Here is a 22,225-nt window from a genome sequence, read left to right as displayed (position 1 = left end):
CTCTCTCCCTCTTCCTTCCTCTCTGAAATCAATAAAGAAATATTTTTTTTAAAAAAAGATTAAAATGGTAAATTTTGTGTATATTTTACCACAATAAAAAACAAAACAACAACAAAACCTTCCTACAAAGAAAAACCACAAGCCTGATAGTTTCACCAGTGAATATCGAACATTTAAGGCAGAAAGAACACAAACTTATATGAACTCGTAGGAAACAGAGATACTTCTCAATTTGTCGTACAAGGCCAGCATAACTCAGGTAAGCAGTACCTTTGCATGAAATGAATGTTTGAATATTGCTTTCATTGCTAAGGCTTATATTTAATTTTAATTACTCTAGTTCAGAACAGAGAAGTATGAAGGTAAGAAGGATCTCCACAAATCCTTGTTAGGTGTTTGGGTTTTTATTTACTGTTGAAAGCTGCTGAAAAGGTTTGTGGTCCTGATTCTTCACTTAGCTTAGCTTAAACTAATTCTGCCATATCAAATTCTAGTCCATATACTCAAGTGGTATTGCTTCTACTTACTTTGCCTACAGGTTTCCACTTTCTTCCTCTTGACTTTAGAGCCATGGCCCTCTGAGATCTCAATGCCAAGACTCAGTCATGAATAGTCAGTTGGCTAAAGCAATCACTAAGGAACAGATCCAGAAAAGAACTGAAGAAGCTCTTAGGAGTACTGGAGCGACAGAACTTCACTGTATAAATAGCATTTATGATGCTATTAAGTATACACAGGTTTGCCATGAAGAGCTGACACACTTCCTGCCAGCTCCAGGGGTAGGCAAGTGTGCCTATTTTAGAATGCAAGGAAAAGAACAGACATATAAAATGAAGGGTCTTGCATATAGTATGACATGCCAAGGGGAAGACGGCTTTAATATTTAGCAGTTTGCTGGGCCCACCATTACCACCACATTGTGCTTGTAGCAAAAGAACAGCCCTTGGTATTGAAGGACAATTTGTGGAGAAGAGATCTCTGCTCTAGCTCTAGATTTGGGCTAGATGTTTTGCTTCCCATTAAATGGAGCCCTTTTCACAATGACTCACACAACTGCCTTACCAGACCAACAAACAAAAACAAACTCTACCACAATAGGTAAAATATATGTACAAGGATATTCTGTGTTACAAACATGAAAGTACTTCTTAAATAATTGCAAATCTTATTTATGTAGAATAACAGTTTTAAGTACTTTTTAAATAAAAGGGATGATTTTATTAAAGGAAATACTTCATACTATATTTTGCAAATTGAAAAAACCTTTGAGAAAACAAAGCACCAATTCCAATTTATTTTTCATGGAAATCAGAATTTTAAAAAATGTTTACCACATGTAAGGCCCTATTCTAAGCAGTTTACATGTATTATCTTATTCAATTTCTATTTCCCTACCAAGGGGCACTATTTTTATACTCCTATTACAGAGGAAACCCTCATATGGGATGAGGTAAAATGGTCAAGTCACCTATCCAATACCTGATGGGGCTTCTATTTGGACCCAAGCAGTCTAACTAGAGAGCCCACATTCTGGCTTTACTTTGTTTTCGAACATTTTTATTATTCACATACATACAATCCACCCGTTTGCGTTCCACTTTTGTACCCTATACACCCAAGAAAGATCACAGTACTGATTCTCCAGTCTGCTCTGGGTTGCTAATTTGTTGTAACTGACTTTAAGGAGGCCAGAATTCCTTCTCTCCCTCTCTCTCTCTCGATTCTGTTTCTTCTCTCGGGCCTTAATCAAATAGCAAGTAATGCCACTGCGAGACACTAGTCCCCAGATTTAGGAGAGCAGTTATTCTTTCCAGTCCTCACATTTCAAGGTACAAGCAAAGCACCCGCGCCTCCCATAAATAATCTAACATTCTAACAACCAGTTCTTTTCAACTGGACTACTTTTACACAGCTGAGGAGTAGCAGCAAAGAAGGACATATATCCCTTGCCACTAAAGCTTGATCCTAAGATTGCATTCTCACATCAATACTATTAGCACAGCACCAAAGAACTAGAGCAAACAGTACTGCTGGCTGTTTGGATCTATGATTATCCTTGGAGCACTTGGTTGGCTCTGAGCAAAAACTATTTGTAAGGCTCCCCAAGGATTTCCAGTTGTCTCGCTCACGGAAATCTCGGGGGGAAAACTGCCGTAAAATATACACTAAATGCCTGCCCTCCATTTAAAAGTTAACTCCTCTTTCATATTTCCTGGGTTCTGAGCATCTTTCAACTGAACAAATTAGTGAGACAGTCATGTTTTTACCTTTGTAATTGTTTAGCTTTTCTCAGCTGGGAAGCTGGTACAAGTCTTCATTCAGAGGAACAAGCATCATCTTGATAAAGCGGCACTGACATTACCTGAGAGGCTAGCATTAATGAGAGCAAACGGAAGTGCTATTGTTGTATGTACTGTGTTGGATAGTGAAAGCCAACAGGTAAGAAACGCATAAGCATCAAATGCACTGCGGTGAAACGGAAGCTTCAATTCACCCTGTCAATGTCAGTGAACACCAGGGTGACTATCTGGCAACTTGTACATCTTGTTTTAATCTTTCTTTCGATGATTATAATTTCCTGGTATAAATAAGGTTATTAGCAACAACAATTACAGCAAGTACTTACAGAACACTTTGACGCCAGTCACTGCAGCTTCAAAATGGGAATCTCAGGCTCAGTATTTTGCTCTCCACGACCACCCTTAAAGGCGGCCATCCCTGCACTCACTTACAAAAAGGCTACTGGGCTTCACAGGTTATTTCTTTAAGGGTTTTATGTAACCCATCTCAAGCCTGCCTCAATCCAAAATATCTGAAGGGTATACTATTCTAATTACTCTGGAAGTTGTCTCTAAAAACAGTATGTTGGACCAGAATGAAATCTGCTGTAACTCATTCACTTCTTTTCACATTTATGTGTGCTATACAATAACTTCTGGAGGCATTAATTAGATTTGATGGGCTGATAAAGGATATTAAGTTGCATTCATACTTTGTGTGTAATCAGTTTATTTTTAACTTTATTTTTTTTAATAATTAAATCTTTATTGTTCAGATTATTACATTTGTTCCTCTTTTTTCCCCCCCATAACTCCCCTCCTCCCAGTTCCCACCCCACCCTCCGCCCTCACTCCCCACCCACTGTCCTCATCCATAGGTGCATGATTTTTGTCCAGACTCTTCCCACATCTCCCACACCCCTTTCCCCCCCAAGCATAGTCAGTCCATTCCCTTTCTATGTCCCTGATTCTATTATAATCACCAGTTCATTCTGTTCATCAGATTATTTATTCACTTGATTCTTAGATTCAGTTGTTGATAGATGCGTATTTGTTGTTCATAATTTGTATCTTTACCTTTTTCTTCTTCTTCCTCTTCTTAAAGGATACCTTTCAGCATTTCATATAATACTGGATTGGTGGTGATAAACTCCTTTAGCTTTTCCTTATCTGTGAAGCTCTTTATCTGACCTTCAATTCTGAATGATAGCTTTGCTGGATAAAGTAATCTTGGTTATAGGTTCTTGGTATTCATCACTTTGAATATTTCTTGCCACTCCCTTCTGGCCTGCAAAGTTTCTGTTGAGAAATCAGCTGACAGTCGTATGGGTATTCCCTTGTAGGTAATTGAGCCTCTTTCTCTTGCTGCTTTTAAGATTCTCTCTTTGTCTTTTGCTCTTGGCATTTTAATTATGATGTGTCTTGGTGTGGTCCTCTTTGGATTCCTTTTGTTTGGGGTTCTCTGCGCTTCCTGGACTTGTAAGTCTATTTCTTTCACCAAGTAAGGGAAGTTTTCTGCCATTATTTCTTCAAATAGGTTTTCAATATCTTGCTCTCTCTCATCTTCTGGCACCCCTATAATTCTGATGTTTGTATGCTTGTAGTTGTCCCAGAGGCTCCTTAGACTATCTTCACACATTCGGATTCTTTTTTCATATTGCTTTTCCGGTTGGGTGTTTTTTGCTTCCTCGCATTTCAAATCTTTGGCTTGATTCTTGCGCTCCTCTGGTCTGCTGTTGGGAGTCTGTATAATATTCTTTATTTCAGTCAGTGTATGCTTACTTTCTAGTTGGTCCTTTATCACACCATCGAGGGTCTCATTAGATTTCCTGTACATCTCATCAAGTTTATCGACAGACTCTAGAAGCCTCTTGAGAGACCTCAAAAGTGTGGTTCTGAATTCTATATCCAGTAGCCTGCTTTCCTCCGGTTCTGTCCTTTGTGGTCTGTTTCTTTGTCTTGGTATTTTTTTATGCTTCGCTGTGTCGATAGAGTGGCTTTCCATGTTAAGTGTCCCAATTACCTGAGGTAGACACTCTTCGTGCACCCCCTTGTGGTCTCTGTGAGCAGTCTTGTTGTAGTCAAGCCTTGATTGTTGTAGGTAATTACTACTTGACCTCCAGGCCAACTGGCTGTGAGAATCAGCTGTGTTTGCAGTGGGAGAACTTCTGTCCTCTAGGGAGGTGCTAATCTAGCCTTTGCCTGAGGCTGTTCGGCAAATGGCTCTGTGCAGGGCTTGGGCGGGGTGGGTCCCACAGGATCAACAGGGCGGAGGAGGGAGCAGTTATGGCTGCTCTCAGTCCACCCCCAGGGGCTCTGCCTCTCTGTCCCAGCAACTGCTGCAAACCTCGGAGGGACCGAAGCCAGACAGTCCCGCTTCTCCCGTTTGAGTCTGGGTCCCTAGAGACTCGCCCGGATCTGGAGCTCAGAGTCTGAGGCTCCTTCCGGATTGAAAACGACAACTGCGCCCTCAGCCACCAGCCCGCGCCGCGCACTCCGCACCTTAGTATTTTACTTCAGCACTGCGCCTCCTCTGATTCTCGGTTCCTTCTAGTTGTAGAGCTTCCACTCAGCCAGCCTTCCTGTGGTTCTGGATGATGTCCATTCCGTCTTTTAGTTGTATTTTTGAAGTGGTTGTTCGAGGCAGCAAACTCCAGCGTTAACCTATGCCGCCATCTTGGTTTCTCCTGTAATCAGTTCTTACAAATTCACATGAATGAGATTGATGCAGTTCTGCTCTTAATGGAACTTATGCTTTCTTATTCATTGCAAAGGTTCCTTAGTAAACTAGGTGAAGGAGATGCTTGTACCTTTTTGCAGGATTTACCTAGTCATGTTTGGAATAACGTATTAATTAAGGCTGTTGTGGCACAAAATTAAATATTATTAAAAATTGAAGTCATAATAGATGAATATAACATTAGGGAATAAAAGTGTCCACATTTCACTTCCAAAGAAAAGTGAAAATTCCATAATTTCAAAAGAATGTGGGATTTAGGTAGACAGAGATTATAGCACTGTAAATTATATTTTAAAGAACCACAAATAGTTATGACTTGCAAAAAAAACAAGGCAAACTGGACCATGGACTGTCGGGTAAAATTCTGACCGCCACACCACAGAAGGAACGACACAGTCAGAGAAAGGGCCAGAGAATGAAAAATAAAATTCATAGGAATGGCATAATTTCAACATGAGAACAGATAAGCTGAAAGTTTCAGAGACCATACAGAATTTCTATAGGATTACGAGTAGGAGGCCAGAGTATATTAGATGCACCTGTACTTTTTACCTCTAACAGTCAGATGCTGCTCCCATTGGGGTCACCTCTCTTCTCCTCTTGTCTTAGTCTTTTTTGGCCTGGTCTTCTGTCTGTCATCTGGCCTTTTATCCAACAGGAAACAAATCCCTGATTTTCTTGTGGCCTTGTGATTACTTGGAGCTTAACTCCAACATTTTGTTCTTATTCAAAAGATCAGTCTTCCTAAAAACTCACCTCTCAGCTACTTTGCAGCTGGAGGAGACATGTGACTATGTTCTGGCTAAAGCCTTTGCTTAAAGGGAAAGGGGTCAGAAGATAGTTTCCTGGCCCTGACACACCTGCCTCCTTCCTGAACTTAGATGTGATGCTGTGTACAGAGGAGGAAAGGGGCCTGGTCCTTGATGGCATTACTGATAGGTGCCACCTTCCTCTGGACTTCTTGCTAGATGAGAAAAAGAAATTCTATATTTTAGCCACTATTAGGTTTTCTGTTATTTTCATCCAAGAGGATTCTAACAAATAATTACCATTACTGTTAAGTCCTGGGAATCCAGGGGCAAATCCATTTGGTTCCTCCCCTCAAGAACCTTAACATCAAGTGAAGAAGATTGAGATGGAAACAGAGTCCTATACATGTATAGCAGAGGTAGGTGTAAGGTTCTACTAGAGCACAAAGGAATGAATAAGTCTATTGATAATAGCTAGGAAAAGCTTCCTAGTGGGGACAACCTTGTGTTGGATCTAAAAGAATAAGTGGGGATATTCCAAGAAGAGAAGGGTGAAAGCCAGGGCATCTCCGGCAGAGGGATTAGCCCAAATAAAGAAAAAAGAAGTGTGAAAGTGCATGTTATAGTCAGAGAATAAAAAAATAATTTGGAAAATATGCTAACAACTTTGTAAATTAGTAGAGTCTATAATTAGCACTGTACTCCAGTTGATAAAAGGTTGGCAATTCTGAAACTAGTATATACATATACTAGAATTAAACAACTCAGAAATAGGGAGCAAATGGTGGGAACCAAGTTTCTCAACAATATAATATATATATCCTTTACTCTGCCAGCTGAGAGGGCCTAGAAGCGACCATACCCCACTGCAAAACACACACACTAAGCACCTGGATCTTGTTTCCTAATATCATCCAATATAATAAAAGCCCAGTATGCTAAGTGTCTGGTCAACTGGTCGGACATTCAACCAAGCAAAGTGTAATATGCTAATGACATGGTAAGGCTGCTCAACCGCTTGCTATGACATGCAATGACCACGAGGGGGCAGACGCTCTGACCAGTAGTCAGAGCTGCTGGCGTCCGGCTGATCTGGACTGAGCGAAACGGGATGGACATGCCCTGAAGCCCTCCCACGGTCCTGTGGCTTGGCCTGACCCCTCTCGCAATCCAGGACTCACTGGGGGATGTCAGAGAGCCGGTTTCGGTTCAATCATGCAGGCCAGGCCGAAGGACCCCACTGGTGCACAAATTTGTGCACTGGGCCTCTAATTCACTAATAAAGGTAACCAGGCACTTTGGAGAAATGGCTAATTGTAGGGCTGGGGGAGGGAATATAAGATAAATTTGTAGCATCTTTTAGTGCCAGAAAGTAGGAAAGTGCTCAAAACAACAAAACAATCTCTTACCCTTTGAGACAGCATGGAGGGATCTGGTCAGCATTATGCTAAGCAAAATAAACCAGTCAGAGAAAGACAAGTATCACATGATCTCACTCATTTGTGGAATATAATGAACAAAATAAACTGATGAACAAAATAGATCCAGAGACATAGAAGCATGGAACAGACTGCTGAATCTCAGAGCGAAGGCAGGGTTGGGTGGGGAGAGTGAGAAATAAACTAAAGAACTTGTATGTATGTATATATGCATAACCCATGGACACAGACAATAGTGTGGTGGAGGCCTTTTGAGTTCTTAACCCATGTCACCTAGTAACAAAAACAGAAACACTAACAATGAGAAGGAAATCCTGCTTTGAATGAGAAGCTCTTGCAGTGTGGTTAGAAAGAACCACAAGGCCATAAACACCTATGAAAGAGAAACATTTTGAACAAAGGCTAAAATGTGGACTCTTATCCACCATCTCATTTTAATACGAAGGTCATTATAATAGATCTCCAACCCTTATTCTTCAAGAACACTCTCCCACTGGACACAGGGTTATTAAAAAAGGGTTCGTCAAACTAAGGCCCCATGACAAATTTTTTTTTTTTAATTCTTACCTGAGGTTATGTTTGTTGAATTTAAAGAGAGAAAGGGGGAGGGAAGGAGGGAAGGAAGGAGGTGAGAAAAGAGGGAGAGAAATATCGATGTGAGAAACAATGATCAGCCACCACCCGTATGTGCCCTGACTGGGGATCAAACCCACAACCTAGGTATGTGCCCTGACCAGGAGTCAAACCCGACACCTTTTGGTGTACAGGATGAAGCTCCAACCAACTGAGCCCCAGGGAAGGGCCCATAACAAAGTTTTAAACTGTGTTTTTATAATCTTATGTAATAAAAGCCTAATATACTAAGTGTCTGGTCGGCCGTTCAACCAATCAAAGAATAATATGCTAATGATATACTAAGGCCGCTCAACTGCTTGCTATGACATGCACTGACCACTAGGGGGCAGACGCTCCAACCAGTAGGTTAGCTTGCTGCTGGGGTCCAGCTGATCAGGACTGAGCAAGATGGGCCAGACACGCCCTGGAGCCCTCCCTGGCTGGCCAACCTCCTGTGTCCCTCCCCAGCCCTGACTGTGCACCAGTGGGGTTCCTCGGTCTGGCCTGTACCCTCTCACAATCCAGGACCACTCGGGGGATGCTGGAGTGTCGGTTTTGGCCCGATCCCACAGGCTAGGCCGAGGGACCCCACGGGTGCACAAATTCGTTCACTGGGCCTCTAGTAATAATAATAATCTAAGAAAATCAATAGGAACAAATGTAAACTGCTACTTGATTTCCGTGTCTATGTTTGCATTTATGATCTTGTTGGCAACAAGCAGCACAGATCTAATACAGAAGTGATGCATCTGAGTATACAGCACACTGTTAAAGGTTCTGCAGTATTCTGAATAGAGAAAAGTGGTGAGGGAATTGAGAAGTCACACAGTACACAGCATAGTATGGATGGGCTAAAGTTCAAAGAATCTGTGTGGCAGTGGTCAGTCAATTTCTTGTTTATAATGAGTGCTGCAAATGAATTTTGGTGAAACACCAGTAGTCACATTATCATACTGCTCATTTGAATTTTGTTGGCTTTGTGGTTATATCTCTTCAACTATTTTAACTTTGTCACTGAATAAGAGCTCTATGCAAAAGAAACTTACACCTGGATTTATGTAACAATATAGTAAAAATATTTTAAGTCAACCCAGGGGTCTGCGAATTTTTCTTTCTTTAAATGAATGTTTACACATTTTTCAACATTGAGAAATACAGCATTAGAAGATTCTGTTCCAGAGCATTCTACTCTTATTCCTCCTTAATAGCAGAAATAGCTCAAGAAGGGTAGAATCACCTCAATTCTCCTTGGAAAGCAATTTCAGGTGAAGAGGTGAAGGGTTTGAACTAAGATAAGTCCAGGCTTTGTCACTTGCTACCAACATAACTTCTGATATGATACTTAACTTTGTTAATCTCAATTTCCTGAATAAAATGTAGCTAATAAGATTATTTCAATACACAGAGAAGTTACAAAAGGTGATCTATGTAGCATATTTGTAGAATGATGCTGGGTGCATGGTAAGTGCTCAATAAACTTTAGTTGATATTACTGTTATCATTAGTCTTGCTCTTCTTACAATTTCCATGAGTACTACATGGGGCTTCATGAGTACTACAGGATTAAACCTTCTATTATCCTTCTTAGTTTAAACAGCCCTAAATAGTTCCATCTTCTCAAACTGATGAAAGACTTAATTTACCAATGAAGTGGGGGTAGTAGAGTAGCAAGTGCTGAATATAGTAATATTCAGAATATAATAAGCCTCAAGTTCAAATCCTGGCTCAGCTATCTACTAATCATGATTTTTTAAAATAATGTTTTTATTGATTTCTTTTGAGAGAGAGAGAGAAAGAGAAAGAGAGGAAGGAGAGGGAAACATTGATGGGCTGCTTTCTGCACGCCTCCTACTGGGAATAGAGTCCGTAACATGAGCATGTGCCAGACCGGGAATTAAACTAGAGACCTTTTGGTGCATGGGATGATGCTCATCCAACTGAGCCCCACCAGCCAGGACTACTAATCATGATTTTTGGTAAAGCCACTTACTTTGGCTGAGCCTCATTTGTATAGGTTCATTTGTAGAAATGAAAGTAAATCTCAAGTCACAAAGTTCTCACACAGAACATTGTAAGCTACACAGTGTTCCACAAATGTAAAGTCAAATTATTACTCAGTAAATTCCAGAAACATCCCTAAAGGGCACCCCTTAAAACTTAAAAGAAAACACCCACACACAAATTAATAAATAATTAGGAACAAACACCATTCCTACTTCCCACTGTTGAGCAATCAGGTGTTGAGGTGGACAATTAGGACACAAAGAAAACTGAAAGTAACAATCAAGCCTTTTATTTACTGTAACAGTGTAAGCAAGAGAGCAAAAGAGGCATGAGCTCACCAGTGTTCCATTTCTCCCTGTGGAATGGCACCAGGTAAGAATCAAGTGATGCAGCCCATATGGGGGGAACTGTCTCATTGCCCGGGAGCCACCCCCTTCCCCAGGCTCCTGCCTTTTTATGGCCGATGGTCATGGATGTGGGGAAAGGGAAAGAGCTAAAAATAGAATGGTACTGAACCAACATGGAGAAAGTGTCTACTGTATACAGAGGCCCCCATAAGAAGTCCTCTGAATGCAGTCATCTGGGCCCAGAATTGTCAAATGACAAACTAAAATAATTCAGTAACAATCTTGATGTCTTTTATTCAAGAGAAACCAATCCATGGATTGGGGGTGTCGACATAAGAAATGTCCAAACTGTAGAGAATTTTATGAGTTTATTTGAGCCAAACAGATGACATACACTTTGGGGCAGCAGTGGGGTGGCAGCAGTGGTGATGGTGGTGGTGGTGGTGGGTGGGTGAACCATGCTGGGATTGGATTACAGGATAATTAACAAGATTATGTGCTCTCTTGAGGGTTAATACCCTTTTAGAGGGCTATTCTGATATTTCAAACGTGTATTAACCTAGATACACAGGAATAATAGGCAGGTTTGGCTTACAAACTTTCACTAAAGAAGTTACAGGCCTGGGGCATGACTACCCACCATGACCTGCCCAGTTAGGAATTTATCATTAGATCACTCTGTGAGGTTATTTTCCATAGAACCCCCTTTTTCATCCACCGGGGAGTACCGTACCTCACAAGCAGTGGAGCACTCTTCCCAAGGGATGTGGGGCAAGAGCAAGAATTGTATGGAGCCATAGAAGAGGCAGTGTGAAAACAGGGCGTGGTTGGCTGAGAGGACAGGGATTCCTTACGGAGCTAGCAAGTCCTATTTTCTAGGGTAAGGTGAACTAATGTTGAGTGGGAGGACTGTGATTGGTGAATGTTAGGTTTCCTTGCAGGTGTTTCCTGAAAGTGCAGGCTGCAGAAACCACCATTTTGTGGGTCCTGATGCACGAATTAACTATCAGAATGCAGATACACATATGAACATGGCTGCCCAGGGGGCCTCGTGGGGAGGGCAGCTTCTCCCCTCAGGCCTTCCGGGAAAAGCCTTGTCATTGCCTGTGGTCAGCCCTGAAAGTCACGCAGAGGAGTCTGATCTGGAGCCTGCTCCTCACCCGAAGGAAAAAAGAACACAAGTACTCTTTAACCAACACATAAGAAACATTATGCTGAGAAATTATATAAACAAAAAAACTAGTACATTTAATGTGGGTTAAAAAGGGGCTCTGTGGACAGTAACCTCACAGGGCGATCTGATCATAAACTCCTAACTGGACAGGTCATGGTGGGTGGTCATGCCCCAGGCCCACAGCTTCTTACTGAAAAACTTATAAGCAAGCTCTGTCTACTGTTCTCTCGCATCTAAGTTAACACCCCTTTGAAATGCCAGGAGTAACACCCCTTTGAAATGCCAGAGTAATACCTTCAAGAGAGCATATAATTTTGCTAACTATCCTATAAGCCAATTCATTTCTTGCTTTCTCCCACCTTCATGTAATCTTCCTTATGGTCTCTCCTTAATTTCAAATGCATAAAAGAAACCGCAAAAACTGTTCATCTCTGGAGCCTTTGAGATCTTGCTTCTCAGGTATTGTCATCAGTGTTGGCTCAAATAAACTTATAAAAATTCTCTGTAGGTTTTTTCTTACGTAAACATTAAGAATGATTTCTTTCAAAGCCCATGAATAATAATGGTGCAGCAAGTTTCTTAAGAATAATTGAGAATATTAGTTATATTCTTAACCTCCAAGGACCATATCATGTAGAGAAACCTTAGTAATCTTCAACCTATAAAAGTCTTATTTCTAAGATCATTTGTAAGTCAGTTGTTAAGAGCTCAGAACCACATTTTTAGAGGAACATTTCAAATGGTGATTAATATACCAGGCTAGTCCACACATTTTTTAAAATCCATAATGCAAATGAAAAGAAATTTGTTTATTTTAAATGGCCTTAGAAAACTGGCAAATTCCATTTTCCCAAATAGCTGAAACACTGCCTGGGGCAACTTGAATCTTATTTAATACAAAAACAATCTGATTAAATAATTCTTTTAAAACAACAACAACAAAAAATCCATAATACCTATCAGCCATCTCTTTGCCACCTGATAATATAAGGAATAACTATACAATAATGCTGTTTTTAACTAAAAACTAGACTGGTACATCAAAGTAAGTGTAGAGCCTTCAAATAAGTCACCTTAAGAGATTACTATTTACTCTAATAATAGTAAAACATCCTTGAAATTCAATTTTCAGATAATGGCCTAATGGCAAGCTTACGGATTCTTTTTAATATCCTCAGTGGTGGCAAATTCTTTGCTTTAAGATATATACCCTTTTTGTCTTTAGAGTAGTTGTTATTCTTGTTGCCATAAATGTATAGTCTCCCAACATAACCAGCTTGGAAATATCATATTCATTGAGCTATAGCTTCTGGTATGTTCTGTTTCCTTAAACAGACTTAAACAGCCAAACCTCATAAATCAAGTTCACACAGTACAAACTGTACTACCACAAATGATAGTATGCTTTTTGCTTATTCTTTTTTAAGAAGCCAAAACTATCTGGAAATATGAGCTAGATGTTTTTTGGTTTTTGGGTTGTTTTTTTTTTTAATTTAAAAATTTTTTAAAATATATGGATAGCAAAAATAGAAAGTATACAGGGAGAAAGATCCCTCTTATGATTGCAACAAGAAATGTGAAATACCTAGCATTGGCATTAATGTATAGGACTGATATAAAGAAAGCTATACAACATACAGAAGAGCATGGAAGATAATTTCAATAAACAGGAAGACAGTACATAGGTTCTGGAGTTGAAGATTCAGTATTTGTAAAAATGTAAATTCTTGCCAAAATCATCTATAAAATTAAACTTGTTCCAATCAAAATTCAAAAAATGTTTTTGGAGAACTTGACCAAATGATTTAAAAGTTCATCTGGAAGAATAAACATGCAGGAAGCGCCAGGAAAATACTGCAGAGGAAATGAGTGATGCTGGTTGTGTCAAGATAGGGTTAAGGAGGTGGGGGAGTGCTTGATCCTCCAGACATTACAATATACTATGATGCGCTGCCTGCTGCCAGGGATAGAGCCCGCAACCTGGGCATGTGCCCTGACTGGGAATCAAACCCGTAACTTTTCGGTGCACAGTTCGATGCCCAACCAACTAAGCCACACTGGCCAGGGCAAGTTATTTTTTACATTGTGTAATGAAATGTGTCAACCTTAGGAAGACGTGTATAACTCAGTGAACCGATAGTTTCCCGGTGACCAACATATAGTACCACAAAATCATGCATGGGTAAAAGATCCATTCAAAGTACAAGACAGACTAATGAATTCAAATGTAACAGACCACTGGATTTAAATATTATATTGCAGTTAACCTTTAAGAAATTATCCCATATTGGAATTTGGTGTAGTGTCAAAGGAGAATATTCACACACTTCTGAAGAGACTATTAAATTACTCCTCCCTTTCTAACTATTTATACATCTGCGTGAGATTACATTTTCTTCAAATACATCAACCAGAACATATCATAACATACTTAGCAGAAGCAAATATAAAATCCAATCATCGCCAAAACCGGTTTGGCTCAGTGGCTAGAGCGTCGGCCTGCGGACCGAAAGGTCCCAGGTTCGATTCCGGTCAAGGGCATGTACCTTGGTTGCAGGCACATCCCCAGTGGGAGATGTGCAGGAGGCAGCTGATCAATGTTTCTCTCTCATCGATGTTTCTAACTCTCTATCTCTCTCCATTCCTCTCTGTAAAAAATCAATAATATATATATATATATATATATATATATATATATATATATAAAAATCCAATCATCTTCTCTTAGGCCAGACATTAAAGATATTTGCAAAAATGTAAAACTATACCACTCTTCTAATTTTTTTGGGAAAAATTTTTAAGTAAAAATGTCACTGATGCTAACATGCCATGGGGTACTATTGTTACTTTTAAATAATAATAAATGTTATTATCTTTTCTTCAGTTTAATTTTTAATACAGTAAATATGGGTAACTATGATCTACCTAAATGAAACTCGGGGGAACCGGAATAATTTTTTAGAGTGTCTAGGGGTCCTGAGAAGAAAAAGCTTGAGAACCACTGCCTTAGCTTAATTTTCTGGGGTGACATGGAGATTGGAAAGTCCGCCCTTTTAAAGAATGGTGCAATGGCTTACTATCATTTTGGCGAAGGTGGAATGTTGGTCAGTGTGTGCAGGAGCAAGCATCCTCACACACTGTCAGGGCTGAAAAATTAGCATAAAGAAAAAATAAAGAAAACTAAAACAGGAACTAACTTTAAAAAAATAACATATATGCCTGCGCTGAAAGACCTTTCCTGAGGGAACTGTGGCAATACATATGGAAATTTTTAAAGAAAGACCTTTATGGAAAATTCCATTTATAGAAATATATCCTAAGAATATAATCGGAAGGATCCTAAGGATTTGTCACAGCATTGTTTGCACATTATACTGAAAAAGTCCAATCTAAATACTCATCTTTAGAGGACTGACTAAATTATTGTACATCCATATAAAGAAAGTTATGTAGCCACTTAATATGTTGCTCAAATCTAAATTTATTGATACATAAAGAAGTCCATTATTTATTGGCTAAAGGAAAAAAGTCAGGTATAAGAGAGCACCTTTAGTATGATCTTTAAAAAAATTAGCATAATGAAAAAATAAAGAAAACTAAAACAGGAACTAACTTCAAAAAAACAACATATATGCCAACAAGTATACATATTCATAGGAAAGGTCTAAAAGAATTTATAATAGTTATCTGTCATTGAAAGGCTCAAGGAGATCCTTATATATTTTTTAAATATATTTTGAATGTACTTTTCTCTTTCTAAGTAAACTCAAACTACTTTTATAATCAGAAAACAAAAATATTTTCAAAATCACTTCTATATAATGTTCATGGGTAGAGGATTCATGCTTGGGAAGGAAGAAAAAAAAAGATGGTATAGGCAGTATTAACAGTAACACTAGAAAGGTTTCCAAACTTTTCTGGTGGTCACCCATTTACATGGAGGGAAGACGGCATGGAACCTGTAAGAGCCCGCTAATGGGACCTGGACAGGGTGCTGTGGATGGCTGGATTGAAGACCCAAACGCACTACGGCCAAAGAAGTCCAGAGAAAGGCTACTTTTAAAAGACCCCAACTTGTTAGACCAGGTAAGGCATAAGATTGCAGGTGCTGAGCAGGTAGGGCAAAGAGCCCTGAAAGAGAAAGAAATTATTAGAAAAGGCAAAGAGTAGCCGGAGGAGGTGGAAAACAGACAAATAATTCATACCAGAATGTCAAATTCCGGTTACCCAGACACTTCCTATTCACCAACTACGGCTGGAACTTGCTACATGCTACAGTGCTGTGTGACATTATGGCTGCTCTCCGTCTTCACTCGGTAACTTTCTTATGTGCCAGAACCTTTCCATTGATAGCACTTGATCATCGTCAGGCAGCACACACAGATGGCACCAGTCAGGTCTGCCCAGCCCAACTCCTGGGAAAGCTTTTGCACCCTCTGCTGGTCAGCTCTACACCAGCACAGGAGGGTGTGTCTCTGAAGGAGACAACTTACCAAACCACAGGGACACACTTTTGTGTTCTCTACCTAATTTCAGTGAAGAGTTTTCTCAAACTGTACCCCCGACCCCAAAAGACAATTCCAGATCAAAACAATGCCTTCGTAACATCAAGAAAAACATAAAAACTAAAGTCCCATGAGAAAATGTACCATCAAAAGCATTTATTTTATTTTTTAAAATTAATCTTTATTGTTGAAAGTATTACAGATGTCTATTTTTTCCCACTGACCCTGCAACCCCCATCAAAAGCATTTTAAATTCAAATGATTTCACCTTATTACATAATAAATACATAAAGGTATGCAGATGACTGCAACACTTGATATGACTATAAAGACCTATTAGAGTTTTATTCTGGTTGAAAACCTCAGAATTACTATAACAATAATATTTGTATAGGTTTTACAATTTACAGAAAGCTCTCATTTTCACACTTAATCCTTACAGCAATCCTGTAATTGAGAAAGGAAGGCAAACAAGCATTTGTATGATCACCGTTTTACAGATTTGGGAGATGAGACTCAAAAGAGGTTTCCTGAGTTGCCTTGATCACACACATACCAGAGCCACAACCCAAGCAGGCCTCCTCACTCTTCTACCTGTGCTGCTGATCTATCAGGAGTTTTCTAAAGAGTCGATATGGCCGAAACCGGTTTGGCTCAGTGGATAGAGCGTCAGCCTGTGGACTGAAGGGTCCTGGGTTCGATTCAGGTCGGGGGCATGTACCTGGGTTGCGGGCACATCCCCAGTGGGAGATGTGCAGGAGGCGGCTGATCGATGTTTCTCTCTCATCAATGTTTCCGACTCTCTATCTCTCTCCCTTCCTCTCTGTAAAAAATCAATAAAATATATATTTTTTAAAAAAGTTGATACGTATTTTAGGTAGAGAAGGAGACGGCCTAAAACATGTTTCTATAATACATTTAATTTTGTTTCAAATATCACCAAAATTTTAGATGCTGAATCCTAAATCTGAGCGATTTTCACTGGAAGCAGTGCCCTGTCCTAAAGAAACATCAGTTTAACAAGGGAAGTGGACATTTCAGTGAGGAATCTCCTGAAAACCAAATGAAGTTAACTTCAGCATTTCTATGTGCGTCATGCTTATGCCCATAAAAAGTAGGTCCTGTCAGGCTTTCTAGCTTCTGCGTCACTTAGTCCTGTAGCATGAAACTAGTGTTGGGAGTCCTCAACTGAAGAGCAAAGCAAAGTAGTAATGATAAACAGAATCAAAGAATTATATAGTGCCGTGTGCCAGGCATACTCTAGGCGCTTTACATACAGTGACTCATTTAGTTCTCCAAGAACCCATTTAACAGACAAGTACACGGAGGCACAGTGAGGTTAAGTACTTACTTAGGATAACCAGGCTCTTACAACTAGTAAATAGTGAGGCTGAGACCTGGACCCAATAACTGAGTTCATTTTCTTAGTCATTAAAGCTATGCCGCCTCTATATAGTGGTGTCTTCCATATTTCTGTTGTATTTTTAAAGTACACTTTTCATTTTAAAACAATTTTAGATTTATAAAAAAAAGTTGCAGATAGTGCAGAATTCTCCTATTATTAAAATCTCACATTAGTATACTTGTTATAATAAGTGAAGCCAATATTAATACGTTATTATAAACTTAAGTCCATATTTTATTCACACTTCTTTCGTTTTTACCTAATTTCCTTGTTCTCTTCCAGGATTCTATCCAGGGCACCACATTACATTTAGTCAGCAGGCCTCCGTAGGCTCCTTTGGCTCTAACAGTTTCTCAGACTTTCTTTGATTTTGATGACCTTGACAGTTTTGAGGAGCGCTGATCTGGTATTTGATGAAATACTCCTCAATAAATATCCATCAGATATTTTTCTCATGATTAAACTGGGGTTATGGGTTTTAGGGAGGAAAACCACAGAAGTAAATTGCCATTCTCCTCACATCATATCAAGGGTACGCAATATGAACATAACTTATTACTGTGGATGTTAACCTTGATCACTTGGCTGAGGTAGCAGTTGACAGATTTCTCCACTGTAAAGCTGCCCCCCGCCCCCCGCCCCCCTGCCCTTTCCATACTGTATTCCTTGAAAGGAAATGGCTATGTGTAGTCCACACTTAAGGAGTGGTGAATTATGCTCTACCTCTTTAAGGTAAGAGTAACTACATAAAATTATTTGAAATTTTTTTGCATGGGAGATTTGTCTCTTCTCTCCCATTTATTTATTTATTCAATCATTTGTTTATAATAGTATGGACTCATAGATAATTATTTTAAACTTTGGATTATAACCTAATACTACTTTATTTATTTCAGTTGGCTCCTATATCCCTGTTTGACACACTCCCATCATTGTGTTTTTGTTTTTAGCACTTACAGAGGTATAGTGGTTTGAGAATTGTTAACCCATACTTCTGCGGGAAACATTCACTTAGAAGCAGTGGTTCTCAACCTTCCTAATGCCGCAACCCTTTAATACAGTTCCTCATGTTGTGGTGACCCCCAACCATAAAATTATTTTCGTTGCTACTTCATAACTGTAATTTTGCTACTGTTATGAATCATAATGTAAATATCTGATATGCAGAATGTATTTTCATTGTTACAAATTGAACATAATTAAAGCATAGTGATTAATCACAAAAACAATATGTAATTATATATGTGTTTTCCGATGGTCTTAAGCGACCCCTGTGAAGGAGTCGTTCGACCCCCAAAGGGGTCGCGACCCACAGGTTGAGAACCGCTGACTTAGAGTATAGTGCACATGCATAGTTCCTATTGTCTTTCATTTTAGTTTCATTTTCAAAGTTACTTAGGTCAGTACCTTTTCCCTGGCCCCTTCAGGGAGGTTACCACTTACATTTCTAATACAGTTAGATTCTTTTGTTACAGCCTGCATTCCATCCTGGAATCCCCACTACCTCTTAATTATCTTCTTAAATTCTGCATACATTGTTTATTCTTTGTGTTGAAAAGCTCTAGGGTTTTAGCAAATGCATATAGTTTCACCACCCTAAAAAAAAAATCCTCCATTCTACTAATCAACCCTTTCCCTCCCCAAACTCCCTGTTTCTGTTACTTTTTCCTAGCCATGTTAGGAAGTGATGTACTTGACATCATTGCTTCTTATCCTTTCCCCTCACAACAACGTGTTCACATTTATAAGCTCCTGTGATTCTCACTTCAATCCTGAGTGTTCCCACTTAGCAGATGATTGAATTAAACTCAGAGTAAGTGACTTGGTCAAGATCTCACTAAGTGGTGCTGGCACTATTAACTTGTGCCTTTCAACCCTTGGTGTGATGCTCTTTCTACTACACAGCACTGTGTCCTTGTTTTCAGCTGGGAGGGAAATGGCTGTGCATAGAGACAAGAAGAGGAGAAGAAAGAAACGATGAATGGCAGAGACAAATGGCAGGGGAAGTGGGGGTTTAGAGAGCAACCAAAGGACTTGTATGCATGCATATTAGCATAACCAATGGACACAGACACTGGGGCGGTGGGGGCTTGCCGCAGTGGGAATGGCTGCGGGGGGGGGGGGGGGGGGGGGGGGGGGGAGCATATGTAAAACTTTAGACAATAAACAAATAGTAATAGCCCTAACCGGTTTGGCTCAGTGGATAGAGCATCGGCCTGCAAACTGAAAGGTCCCAGATTCAATTCTGGTCAAGGGCATGTACCTTGGTTGCAGGCACATCCCCAATAGGGTGTGTACAGGAGGCAGCTGATCGATGTTTCTCTCTCATCGATGTTTCTAACTCTCTATCCCTCTCCCTTCCTCTCTGTAAAAAATCAATAAAATATATTTTTTAAAAATAATAAATAAAAAAATAAAGAAATGATGGATGGAAACTTTTACACTAAAAATATAAGAAAGTGGAATTCTAGTTCTGACCATTTGGTGAACCTCATAGTCCAAAAACCTTTCTACTATGAAATACAAGAAGCTGGTTAAATATATTTAAAAATATATCTTGCTAACTGCATCACTGAGTCAGCAAGAAGGAACAAGAGATCTTTGGAGACCAAAAGGTAGCGAAGGTCCAGAAAGCTGAGTGAGAAATGAAGCCAGCAGCTACCCAAATCTCACAATGTATGAAAAACAAACACATCACAACTTCTCTAAATAAACTCGTTTGGTTTAACACTAGAAAATTATCAGAAATTCACCAAATTATCAGATTAAAGAAAAACAATTATAGGATCACCTCAGCAAATAGAGAAAGTAGCTGATTAAATTCAACACTCACAATTAAAAATCTAATAAGGCTTTTAGCAAATATGGGATGGAAGAGAATTTCATTAACCTGATTAAGGGTGGCCAGCAAAAATCTACAATGTTATCCTTGATGGTGAAATATTAGAAGTTTATAAAAGTGTATAAGACAAGGATGTCCACTATCACTGGTTCTATTCAACTGCACTAGAGGTCCAAGCCAGCAATGGAAGAAAAGGAGGAATAAAAGGTAAGAATTGAGATGAAAATAACAAAACAGTCACAGTTTTCTAAGGACATGATTACTTACATAGAAAAATTCCCCAAACCCTACAAATGACAATTATTACTATTAAAAATAAAATTTAGCAAGGTTGCTAAATAGATGATCGATATACCAAAAATATATAGCTAGAAAATCTAATTTAAAAAATATACTATTTAGCCGAAACCGGTTTGGCTCAGTGGATAGAGCGTCGGCCTGCGGACTGAAAGGTCCCAGGTTCGATTCCGGTCAAGGGCATGTACCTGGGTTGCGGGCACATCCCCAGTAGGAGATGTGCAGGAGGCAGCTGGTCGATGTTTCTAACTCTCTATCTCTCTCTCCCTTCTTCTCTGTAAAAAAATCAATAAAATATATTTAAAAAAAATATATATATATATACTATTTATAATGCTGGCCAAAAATATAAAAATGTATTGAGGAAGTTGCAAAATATGAAATCCTTTAAGAAAAATTATTAAACTTCATTGAAAGACACTAAAGATCTAAATAAATGGAGAGTCATATTGTCTTCATACACAGGATAATTTGATATGGCAAAGGTGTCAGTTCTCTTCAAATTGATATATAGATTTAATGCTATACTAATCAAATTTCAGTAGGTTTTTTTGTGGTACTTAAGCAGGTTCCAAAAGATGTATGAGCCTGGCTGGTGTGGCTCAGTGGTTGAGTGTCAGGAGGTAAAAGTTTGATTCCCCATCAGGGTACATGCCCTGGTTGTGAGCTCGATCCCCAGTGGGGAGTGTGCAGGAGGCAGCCAATCAATGATTCTCTCCCATCATTGATGTTTCTATCTCTCTCTCCCTTCCTTTCTGAAATTAAAATACATATATATATATGGAAGTGCAAACTGCAAAAACAAAAAGATACTCCTGAAGAAAAGGAATAAGTACAGGACTTGCCCTACCAGCTCTCAACCCTTACTATTAAATTGGTCAGGTATTAGGCTAGGGATAGAAAAACAGAACAATGGAAGAGAAAACAGAGCCTAGAAACAGACCTGACCATGAATGTAAACTTGATATGAAACAAGAGTTAACATTACAGATCTGTGGAGAAATGACAGACTCTGCAATAGTGGTGCTGGGACAAGTGGTTTTTCATGTAGAAAAAAAATTAGGGATAATAAATGGTATTGGTTTAAGCTGCTTCGTTTTTGGTAATTTGTTACACAGCAATAGAAAACAAACATATACTTTAACAAGTGTAACAGGAGGCAGGTTTAAGAATGCCTATAGCAGCACTTTTCTAGAAATAAAAAAACCTGAAAGACACTAAAGCCCAGCCAGTAGCAAATGGGAAACTGTGGTAAATTCACACAATGAAATATTATACAGTAGTAAAAATAAATGAAATGAACTCAGGTACCTTGTCAAACGTAATGTTGGAAAAACTAGGCAATTTATAGAAGAGTACATATATACAGTATGATTCAATTTAAACAATGTTCAAAAACATTGAAAACGTAACCATATTTTATCTATATGAAGAGGAAAGAGGGATCTAGGACCTAGGAAGGGCACACAGGACATGTCAAATTTTTAAGTAATGTTCTAGGTTATTTTGTGTGTTTTTTAAAGTTGATAGATATGAGTATTCATTTATAATTATTTACATATTATGCTGTTATCTATACAGTCTTTGAATAACTAAAATACTTTTTAAAAACATTACTATAAACCCTTTAATCCTAAATCTTTCTGCATTTTATTTTTAATATGTTTTTATTGATTTTTGAGAGAGAGAGTAAAGGGAGAGACATTGATGTGAAAGAGAAACAATGACTGGCCTGGCAAAAAATTTCATTGGCAACAATGTATAAGTAGTCATTTAAATTGGTTTGTTTTATAGTCTTGCTTAATTCAACTTAAACCATTTATAAGTTA

At 39.0% G+C, this 22,225-nt stretch overlaps 1 protein-coding gene across 3 annotated transcripts in view; it reads right to left on the bottom strand.

The window, feature by feature from the left end:
- The window catches only part of METTL8 (methyltransferase 8, tRNA N3-cytidine), a 77,808-nt gene that overhangs the window by 54,172 nt on the left and 1,411 nt on the right, over positions 1–22,225 (bottom strand). The window contains exon 1 of one of the 3 annotated variants that reach the window (XM_070422773.1): positions 7,178–7,271. The exons of 1 other annotated variant lie outside the window; for it this stretch is intronic. In XM_070422773.1, the coding sequence (XP_070278874.1) occupies positions 7,178–7,192 (15 nt within the window). In that variant the 5' untranslated portion in view covers positions 7,193–7,271. Of the gene's footprint in view, positions 1–7,177; positions 7,272–22,225 lie in introns of those variants that run through there. One more of the 3 variants, XM_070422772.1, reaches the window with a different exon arrangement.

Source organism: Myotis yumanensis, unplaced genomic scaffold (genome assembly GCF_028538775.1).
Source record: "Myotis yumanensis isolate MYYU_CA2020_CCGP unplaced genomic scaffold, mMyoYum1.0.hap1 SCAF_8, whole genome shotgun sequence".
NCBI classification, from domain to species: domain Eukaryota; kingdom Metazoa; phylum Chordata; class Mammalia; order Chiroptera; family Vespertilionidae; genus Myotis; species Myotis yumanensis.
Note: the sequence above shows the minus strand (reverse complement) of the source record. Positions and strands in the feature narration are given on the sequence as shown.